Source organism: Conger conger, chromosome 19 (genome assembly GCF_963514075.1).
Source record: "Conger conger chromosome 19, fConCon1.1, whole genome shotgun sequence".
NCBI classification, from domain to species: domain Eukaryota; kingdom Metazoa; phylum Chordata; class Actinopteri; order Anguilliformes; family Congridae; genus Conger; species Conger conger.
Window position 1 is genome coordinate 18,602,701 of NC_083778.1, and position 10,806 is coordinate 18,613,506.

General features: G+C 43.2%; 2 protein-coding genes across 11 annotated transcripts in view; one reads left to right on the forward strand and one right to left on the reverse strand.

Annotated features, from left to right (window-relative positions):
- Positions 1 to 1,143: 1,143 nt before the first annotated feature.
- Positions 1,144 to 4,990, reverse strand: bik (BCL2 interacting killer). 2 transcript variants are annotated; one of them, XM_061229938.1, is made up of 6 exons: positions 4,856 to 4,990; positions 4,726 to 4,760; positions 3,059 to 3,173; positions 2,667 to 2,810; positions 2,260 to 2,371; positions 1,144 to 1,605 (listed from the first exon to the last, which is right to left on the reverse strand). In XM_061229938.1, the coding sequence occupies exons 3-6, from the start codon at positions 3,112 to 3,114 to the stop codon at positions 1,513 to 1,515; spliced, it is 405 nt and encodes a 134-aa protein (XP_061085922.1). In that variant the 5' UTR covers positions 3,115 to 3,173; positions 4,726 to 4,760; positions 4,856 to 4,990; the 3' UTR covers positions 1,144 to 1,512. The 2 variants fall into 2 exon arrangements, with proteins under 2 accessions (XP_061085922.1, XP_061085923.1); XM_061229939.1 differs by lacking the exons at positions 4,726 to 4,760; positions 4,856 to 4,990 and having other exon boundaries at positions 2,958 to 3,072.
- Positions 4,991 to 6,141: 1,151 nt separating this feature from the next.
- LOC133119024 (protein kinase C and casein kinase substrate in neurons protein 2-like) overlaps positions 6,142 to 10,806 on the forward strand; it is a 20,900-nt gene continuing 16,235 nt past the window's right edge. For 2 of the 9 annotated variants that reach the window (XM_061229394.1, XM_061229402.1), the window contains exon 1: positions 6,143 to 6,349. The gene's annotated coding sequence lies outside the window, so the exon portion shown is untranslated. Of the gene's footprint in view, positions 6,350 to 6,441; positions 6,809 to 8,077; positions 8,169 to 8,700; positions 8,733 to 8,769; positions 8,791 to 10,806 lie in introns of those variants that run through there. The other 7 variants (XM_061229401.1, XM_061229403.1, XM_061229395.1 and 4 more) reach the window with 6 other exon arrangements.

Here is a 10,806-nt window from a genome sequence, read left to right on the forward strand (position 1 = left end):
TTCAGGAACTGTGGAAGGCTTTGCACTGTGCACCTGTTGTTAGCCAGGAGTAAAGAACCGAACTGGAACTGTTAAGTAAATATCCACCCAGCACACAGTCAGTTTAAAGTAAGGGTGTCTGTCACTGATGGCATTGTGTTCAGAGTTGTAAGATTGCCTATCATGCGTGTCTACACTTGTACATGGTAAATTTGAACATGGTAAACTTTGTTAAATTGCTGGTGAGGATGTGCAGAGGATGCTGGGTTAAACGCAGATGATAGTCAGAAATAGCTGGTTTACAGAAGGAGCCTAAGGATACCTAGACAGCTATTCTTAACTATTAAATAATTGTACCAAAATGTACTTGTACTACAGTATGTGTCATTTACAAAATAATTGAATGCCACTCGTAAGTAATTTAAAATATTTGAACGCCATCCCCAGGAAGTAACTTATTTGAAATCTATTTCACTACACATTCCAGAAAATGTTCTTTCAAAAATTAAAAATAAAACCCAAATTATGCAACTATATAAAACGTATTACATTGGTTTACTCTAGCCTGTGTTATAGCATAGAACTGTTACTATTATTTTCCTCAATGTCAGCACAATGTCACCTTCATATAGTAATAGCAATACGTAACACGTTCGGAACCAGTTAATAGAGTTTATACTTATTTTAATATTTAAACTTTTCAATACTTTAAAATATTTGTTTTTCAAGGTGTTTAAAATAGTTTTTTAAAAATCCAAAGCAATCCATATTTGAATACTTAAACAAATATTTGCAACAGCTGAACATATTTAACCAAATACCGGAACTACTTGGAAGGACTAATAAAGTATCAAGTACAACTATTTGCGCAACTTATAACATGAAGAACCGCCGCCCCACACACACACACACACACACACACACACACACACACACACACACACACACACACACACACACACACACACACACACACACACACACACGATACACATACATGCACAGTTACAGAAATGTTTGATAATTAAACACACACAGGTGAAATTAAAATGAAAACCAGTGCAACTCAAAAGGGTGTTCTATCTAGGATTCTACAGGAATTCCACACAAATCTAAGTGTTTACACCATTGCACATGCGCACATAAACACTCGTCACAAGTATGTATGAGTTAAGTATATCTTTTAATTCAAAAGTCAATACAAAAGTTTCACATCAGAGAAGACCAGCTTTTCTTACACTGTTCATGGTGTAGTTTGTCCAAAACCATCCAGTTCCTTTGGCCTGTTCAATCCCCGGTGCGTTATTAAACGGGGGTGCAAACCAGCAACGACGTAACTAAACCCGCGCCGCTTATCCGTAAAGGTGCGGTACAAACAGTGAGCCAGCCACCTGCCATAAACACTCTGTCACTTCAGAGGGAAAAAGAGCAAATAATTATATATATTTTTAAAAAATGAATTAGAAAAAAAAACTGTTGTGGCCATGGACCAGCTCATGGCCGTTCAGTGCAAATAGTCGAGACGTCGTCCCCTCAGAAGCTGATCCAGGCGACGGCGGTGGCCAGTAGCACTGCCGTGAACATCCCGGCTGCCCAGCTGTACGGGTGACCCAGGCCCGCGCTCACCTGGGACGGGGGGGGGAGAGACACGTTCTCTGTCCTGTGTTCTGGTAAGACCGTAGGAATGCTTTTTTTTTTTATTCTTGGATTCTTGAGTCTTCTCACAGTCTGACGGGTGTGTGTGTCTGTGTGTCGGTGGGTGTGGCATGTTGGAATCACTTTGAAGGTGCACGGGCCGAATATCTTCCACACAATGACGCAATAGTATTATTAACGTAGGGGCCAATGAGATTGTGCAGCATGTGTGTGATGTAATGACATAAAGCCATTGTGCAGCAAGGGATATAATCAAAACAAACATTGGGTGATGTCATCTTATGAACAAAATGTCACATTGATGTTAATTATTACACGATTGTTATTGCATATATATCATGCCTGGAGACTATATCATATATATATCATATGATATATGTATATCACATCATGTATATATCTATCATATATATATCAAATCCCTTCAATTCACACCCCCTTTCTGAGTGAGTGTGTGTGAGACCATAAATTAGAATGTATAAAAATACATTTAATTTGCTGCACAGCCACTTATAGGGAGCAATAAACTGTGAGCGGGATGTTGGTCCCTATGTGTGTGCGCATCAGGAATCAGAATCAGAATCAGAATTCAGGAATCGGAATGAAAATTAATTTTGTTTTTACCCAGGATCCTCGGCACTCCGCTCTGACCACATGCCTGCGGAAGTGAGTGATCAGCCACGCCCATATCTCCCCCGGCCTCCTCCTCTGCATCTGCTGGGCCCCGAACAAGCGCCTGAAACACACATCACCCCAGCCGTAGTGTCGGTCTCTATCCTGGTATGTTTTAATGAAGACAGTATACATTATGAGTAGATTATGCCTGATTGCGGGGCTCTGTACTTCCATCCGTTTTAACTTTGTGTTTAATTTTGATGCTCAGTTAAGCCCTGCTGTCTTGTGTTGTGAAATAATTTAATTTAATCTGATTTAATAATTTATTCATGCTGTACACGGTGTGAAAGTGCTTACTGCTTGTGTGTGTCTGCGTGCGTGCGTGCGTGCGTGCGTGCGTGTCTGTGTGTCCCCACCTGTAAATGCGGTTCCTGGCCAGGCGGTGGGCGTGGCCAGCCCCGAGAAGGGGGAGGAGCCAGGGATTTGGTGGTTTGTTGAGGTAATGCCGGTTCAGTTCATCTCCGATCTCTGCCAGTTGCCAGCCAATCTTCTGGGCAACTCTGAGTATAAACACCCATATATGGTATAAAACAGCGCAGGATGCCATTGCCATTGTTCCCATTGGCATGGGAAACACTAGGCGGCAGCAGTGAGGCAGATTACAACTCAGACAGACCCAGCCTGAACATATCAGAAGAAAAAAGGACCTTTTGTATATCATGTTCAGGTTGAATTTTGTCTCACGGATTCAGTTGATGTGAATGGTGAAGGGCACCAGCCAGGCTCAGACGGGTTTAAGGGCTGCTACCTCAGCTCGAGGTCTGCAGATGTTCCAGGGCCAGCCTGGTGCAGGGTGGTCCGCATGGTGTCTCTCCCTTGGGTCGTTGTCTTCGGTGATGATGGATGGAAGATGCCAGACAAATCTGAGGAAACAGAGTGAGGCACATAGAAAAACCGCATATCACTATCGCATTCTTTTTTTTTTTACCACATTTTACCAATATGAATCCGAAGGGGAGGAAAAAGGTTTATTTGGATTGTTTTAACATTGTAAGTTTTAACATTCAGTTAGACCCATCTGTATTTGTTTGGTTTTCCAATTGAAAAAATCCTTTGGTTCATTTTAATGAACCAAATTTTTACTCCAGACCCTAAAAATAGGTGTAACAAATTGAAGTACTCTTTTAGGTTCATCCAATGAAGCATTTTGTTCTGTGTCTGTTTCTAATTTTGTGTTCTGCAAACCGCGCACAAGGCCTGACCATCTGTAACCGCGACATCCAAGTTCAAACATGAGGTTACTGCAAACTGTTGGACACCACACAGCTGGCTCATGCTAATGCAGACTTCCTATCATAACGAGATGATCATCTCAGGCATTCTGCATTCTGTCCTCAAGGGGCACGTGTTGCCAAGGCAATGTGCTGGGTCACTTCCAATGAATATTGCGTATTGAATGCTGAATATGTATAAGAGGAACTAGACAGTTTCAGCTGTAGATGGACTTTGACTGTTGAGTGACTGAGTGTTTTGTGGAGTTGGCCATCTGGTTGGTCTTTAAAATCTGTGGCGCTGATCTCATCCTCGGCTTGACACGCTGTGGGTTCATCCGCGAGCGCGAGGTCACATGCCGACGGGCCTGGCGGCCCTAAAGAGTGCGCATGCGGATCTGACACGCCGTCTGAAAACGGTGACGGTTTATATGCAAATGCGACATTTTCATTACTCAAATGCATCAAGTGTCTCCCTCATCAACACGGCGTCACACGCCACCAGGTAGTTTCAGGCAAGGAGCCTGTGGAATTCGGGATCAGTTTTGGTAGGGTTTGCTGGTTGGAAAAACCATTGCAAAATGTATATATGAAGAATGCTATCAAGTTGTGCAGCATTATGTGTAATGTGATGTTGTTTTGGTACAGTGTCCACTTAATGCAACCGAAATAATAGTGTTTTCTTAATGGACTAATAGTCACTTTAAATTACACAAATTTATTATTAGATAGGGAAAAGGTAGAGCGCAGTGAAAAGATGGCTTCCAAATCGCAAATGTTAAAATCGGTTCAAATGAATATATGTTAAATAGCCACACAATACATTTAAATTAAATCAAAATCTTATTTGTGTACATATTTATTTCGTGCCGTTCACATCCTCGACAAATTGCTTATTTAAGCCAAAATGAAGTTGCGTCCCTTACTGCGCAATGGCTGCGTTACCAAAACGAACATCGGGTGATGTCATCGTGTAAACAAAAGGTCACTTTCAAGATCATAACGTACGGAAGAAAAAAATATTTTTTATGTAGCCTAACTTTCGTAATTCGTGCACAACAAGAAGTGCCTGTTTCAAAAGATGATATGTCTCGTTCAAAACAAAAATTGTTGTAATATGTAATGAATAATGTTAAATATACGGTAGTAGTCAGCCCTAATTAGTCAACAAAGGACAGGTGTACCAGAAATAAAACTAACTTACCAGTTTCGTTGACGAAGATTAAAGTGAACGCCGCCCTGCAACGAAAAGCATTGTTAAAAACAATTTTACGTTGTCGATATCAATTTATACGGTAAATGTATACATTTATTTAAAGATTTATAGCACTTACAGCAGCGTCCTTTAATCTTATTGTTTTCAGGTAACTGCCTCAGCGCGATATGTTATCGACCACGCCTATGACAACTCCTTTCAGGAAGCAAGTTCGGTGCTCGCTGCACTGGCGGACCACTAGAGGGCGACTTTCACACGGTAATTCCCCACTGCTCTATCATCGGTCATTAAAAACGGGTAAAACGTATACATTGGAGATATTTACATGCATTAGAGAAGTATAATAACTCGTAAACCTAAATGCCAATGCCCAAATATTATGATCCACCTATGTGATAGACACCAGCTGTCATTCAAAACCATACTTGTATTGCTTAGCTTTGTCAAATCATGGGGAGTGATTTTAGTTGGGTCTCCGGGTGAAAGTGTCTTTGGTTTGTGGTTACCGATTTAGGGTTTTTGTGGGGGGGGGGGGGGAGAAACACAGCAGTGCCGAATCACCATTGATTCTCCTCCACCCACCCCACCCCACTAACACAGACACACACACAATGTATTATTATAATAAATATAAAAACAATAACGGCAAAAATAATAGACATTCAACCCTGTGAGGCTTAATGTTTGAATGCAACTTCCCAAAGTAATGCATTTGTACGATAAAGACCCTCTCTCTGCCTGTCTCCCACTCTTATTCTTTAAGCACGGCTGCTTTGTAAGACTCATAAGATGAGTCCTGTTCTGTGTTTGTTCCACCTTTGTGAACTCAGGCAGCTGATTTCGGTAATTAGCCTTCGTTCCTGGCTGAGAAACTGTGCTTAATTAACAAATCCAGGTGACTGGAACAAAATACTGTGTAGGACTTCAACTTTCTGTGTTTTTTTAATTTTTTTTTTACATCTGGTGGGTGTGTAGAAAAACAGTTGGTTGTTTGATCGTAAGGCAGGGAAGTGGAAATGGTAAAAGATAAAAGGGAAATGAGATTAAGCCATTGGAGAAATTTCGTTTTCAATTATGAAGATGTGTTTAGACCAAAATAACACATTCATGCTATATGAAGAACAGCATTTAAGCAGAAAAGAAAATGGAAACTGGTTTCAGCTTCTTATTAGTTTTGTGGAGGAGCCTACTCCTGTCCTGACCCGTGACATACTTTCTTGAAAAGGTCGATGTGAATTTAGTTCATCTCACTTTTGGAGATTGACAAATTCTTTTGGGTCATGTGGCTTCTGGAAAGCTATTTTTGTTCGTAAATTCTTCAGCGGGCAACGGAGGATGTTTTACTGTCAATCAGTTAACACAGGGTCAGAAAAAACTACAAGTACAACGAATGAAATTCCATTCCCATCTTGTCATTAGTGAAAATACATTTCTGGTCAGACTGATAAAGCAAAAAGTTTGCCGTGAGTTTTTGGGTATGACGTCAGATAGTTGCGCCGTGCCTGCTCATTTTTCGTGAGCGGAGAAGCGGTTGTGAAAGAAGAAACCAAAGAGTTCACTGAGGACTTCATGAGTTTTATCACATATTGGTCAGAGACTTTACAGCCTCAAGGTAAAACAATAATACTTGCTTTTCTCAAGTTGGGTGTTCACAATTCGTTAACCAACTTTCATAAAGACTAGCAAAAAAGCCACACTGGCTTGTGACAGCGCATTAGCTAACGGTTAACTTGGAAAATTAATGTTAGCAAGTTTGCTAGTTCAATTGTTATTAAGCCTTTATTAGCATTTAGCTAGCTAGCAAGTTTAACAGGACTAGATAATTCGTTGACGTAGCCCGGTGGGGTTGGTCAAGTTTTTTATTTATTTATTATTATTTTATTTATTGAGTTCAATTTAGCTGATGTTAGCTAGCTAGACTAATTATCGTAAGCCTGAATATTGTAGCTAGCTAACGAAGTTAACGGTAGCGAGTTGGCTTGACTAGATAGCTGGACCAACGTTAAATTAGCGAACTTAGCTACGTTACGCTGTTGGGGTAACAACAAGCAAACGTTCGAAGACTTATTTGGTAAGTTATGGTTAATTATTTTCGTATGTGTTCGTCGTGCAAGGTTACGTAAGGCGTGTTTGCGAAGTTGGAAATTGGTAATATTTTGTTGAAAGTAACATTAATTTAGCCTAAAATGTCGAAGCAACCTTGCTGGCAATTCTGCCATGTCAAGTTTACCTTTCATAATAATTGCTGTGAAATGTACCATTTGAATCATTATGGTCCATCGTAAGTTAGGGTAGCAAAATGTGTAATTTCTTAGTGTAAGCTAGTACCTTGTGTTCCTGTCACGAGCATATTTACTATATAATTACTATATTAGCTACTAATTTTATAGCCACGTTATAATGAATGTCAGTGACAAAAAATGTTAGGAAGCAAGCTAAAGCTAGCTACTGTCTAACTTTTACCTTGTTGAAGGGCGGGGCAATATCTTCATGTTCTTTTCAGCGTGGACGTCTCAATAGCTTTCTGATTCAGTTGCCTATTTGTCATGACTGTGTGCATGTTTGACAATTTCTCAAGGCTATGCGTGATTTTCATAACCGGTTATGCTCAACTTATTTTTGCCAAAGCCGTAACTGGCACACTCCCGTGCAACCCGTGACGCCAACGATGTTGTGCATTCCTGAGCTCTAGTGCGAAAAGTGTTGAACTTCAAATTGGAAACCCTGGAATTGTCACTGAATCTACCGAGATGTACATAAGACATAAACGTGTTTAATTAGCGTTAGCTGATCGATGGCACGGCGCCGTTTAAGCACAGTAACAGTGCAGCGCAGCCTTGATTGCAGGTCATTCAACCACTGTTGTCTGACTGTTGCGTGTGACTGTTCACGCGAATCAATCAGTCAGAAACGTCTGGGCTAATCTATTGAACAATAGCTAGAATGTGAATACCCACCGTAGTACCTAGCATGTTTGAGTTCCCATAAAACGAGCTACGAACTGTCGCGTTTTTTTGCTTTTTTTTCGGTGAAGGTGATTAATTGGGCAATCCTGGAACAACTGAGAAACAAAAATAGTAGCTACAGTATCCGTTACAGGGAATTCCAAAGGGAGAAGTGAATTTGAGCCCCGTCTCTGTGTACCGCTGTGCTTTGACGGTACATTGTATGTAACGTTATAGTGAAAGTTTTGCTTCGCAGGCATGGTTCCTGGTTTTGTTGCTTAATTGGTTGAAGTGAAAGCCTCAGTCTCTTTGTGTGCAACCAGTGAATTAAATACAGGAACCGTATTGGAGAAGTTTAGGTGACACGGAAAAACGTCCCGTGTTTCAACTCATGACCGCGTTTATATGAGTCTGCCGCGGCCATAAACCTTTACTGTGAACTTGACAATCATGCCTCCGACCTCACCTTGAAATATCATATTTTCTGTAAGTATTTTCAGTCTATAATTTCAAGATAACACGGATGCGGTTTTAACAGCCCGAGCTAAACTGGAAGTTGAAAGGCCGACTTTTGACAGACAGCGTTTGTGAGGATTATGTCCTGTTTGCTATGGCAGCAGGTGCAGTCTTTTGCATGACCGTTAATTTTCCCAGGAAGTGACATTACCTTGACATACCAAGTGAAATGGTTCTTATGTCATTTGACTTGGTATGTTAGGATAATGTCACTTGCTGCATCAATGTTGACAAAACGCACCATATGCCTATTTACGGTTATTATTGTTATTAATGCTTATAAGCGCGAATGAATGCCTATGGAGTGTTTATGAATGTCCTATGTAGTGCTTGTTAAGGAGATGTATAACTCTTATGTACGACCCTTCAAAGAAAGTGTTGCATGAATATTTATGAGAAGCACAAGCACAATACAATGGCAATAGACATTCTGTTCCGTAAACTTCTGTTGCCAACCTGAATCGTTTTTTTTTTTCTTTGCGTTTTTTTTGTTCGGAAGCAGAAGTGACGGCAGGAATATTTCGGCTAAGTCGGGTGAGTCTATCGTCGAGGTTCCTAACCCTATCCTCGGATTACCCTCCACCGGATCCAGGTATTTGATTGGTTCCATCTGAAGCACACCTGATGCAACTCACCAAGCCCTTTGACTAGTAGAATCCAGTGTGCTTGAGCTGGGACAGGTGAAATACCTGGAGGCGGGGAACCACCGGCCCAGATTCTGTGTTGTGACCTTTTTAGTACCTAGGTCAGATGTCGGAGGTGACTGCCACTGGGTCGTGTGTATACCATTCTGTAATGCAGACGATCATGTTACTGGATTATGTGCATGCGTTATTTTGGTGACGATGAGAGCCTAATTAAGAACAAAGGGTATTGAAACAGATAAAACGAGCAGGGAACAGATCCAGGTGTCTGGAGAGGAGGAATTTGTGTGAATGATTTATCTTTTTAGTTAACAAGATAGCCTCTTTTTTTTTTTTTTTTTTTTGTGTGTGTTAACTGCATGTTATGTAAGTGTACTTTTTTTTTTACGCGTACGTGTTCTTTCCACTGCAACCCGGTAGATAGCAAGAGGTGAAGTTCTCGCGCTGCATGTCGTCTCGTCCACGTGCGATTACCTTCTGCTGTGAAACTTGCCGGGAGAGAAGCCGCACGTTTCTCTGTTCCGCTCCGCGGGACTCTCCGCCGTGGCTGTACCGCGGCGAAGTGACGGGCAATCCTGCTGCTCCAGTGTAGCCGAGACCAGGAGAAGCGTTCTGAATGTGTCCCCCTCGGCACGCCCTTTGACCTGACCCATTCCTAACAGTGCTCCAGTAAGGCGACCGGCTGGTGGGATGGGGGGGGGGGCGGGTCATGGTGGTGGTGTGGAGGAGAGGCCGGGCCCCTGGCAGCACGGGGGGGTGGGGTGGGGGGAGAGGCTGTAGGCACTAGGCACTAGGCACTAGGCAGAGACGGTTTCGGTGCTGTAGAGCGTTTTGTTTGTTGCTGGTGGAATGCTGCTGCTGCTGCTGTTGTTGTTGTGAGAGGGGAGGGGCCGTGGCTGATTCATGCTGACTCAGCGCTCTCCGCAGAAACTCATCGGTAAGACACGGCCGGGGGAAGGACGAGCCGCGATTGGTCAGAAATGTTCCGGAGAGAAAGGGCCGATTTTACGGGTAGGAAATGTAGAGTGGCAGCGAACGCGATTGGAAAGAAATGGAATTGGAAAATTGGACTGGAAATGGCATGATTGGGTTTTCAGGAGTGCTCCGGTAGTGCCCCGGTGAAATAAGATTATACCCTATTATAAGATTATACCTTAAAGAGTAAAACAGCATCTGTTTGTGGCGCTCAATGCTGATATTGTGGTGGGCCATGACGGAGTTGTCTGTCTGGGAAACGCTGCGTGTGTGCGTGCCTTTTGCCTTGGGGGCCTTTCTCTGCAGAACAGCCACCAGAACATGGGAGTTATCAGTACAGGAGAGAAGTCTGTGCTCTTACTAAAAAACTAATTTGTTTTGGCACTAGTTTTTAAAACCGAGGACTTTTAGTTCAATCGTAGCAGCGGAATAATGTGTTTGTTTTGTGTAGAAAGTCTCTCTGGAACAGCCCATCACTACACACCCACAGCTGCCACTGCCAATCACGTGACACCCTCAGTCGGCACCGGCACACAGCCAATCGCGTGACACCCTCAGTCGGCACCGGCACAGCCAATCACGTGACACCCTCAGTCGGCACCGGCACACAGCCAATCGCGTGACACCCTCAGTCGGCACCGGCGCAGCCAATCGCGTGACACCCTGAGTCGGCTCTGCCACGGCCAATCACGTGACACTCACAGCCGGAACCGGCACAGCCAATCACGTGACACCCTCAGTCGGCACCGGCACAGCCAATCACGTGACACCCTCAGTCGGCACCGGCACACAGCCAATCGCGTGACACTCACAGCCGGAACCGGCACAGCCAATCACGTGACACGCACAGTCGGTAGGGGCTCAGCCTGGGTTGGAGAGCAGAGACCCGTCCACACACTGGACCAGTGTCTGTCGCGCAGCGGGCTGAGAGCCTGCACAGTACCGCTCTGTTGTAGACGGAGCAGAGGGGGGGGTGGGGGAACGGAAGC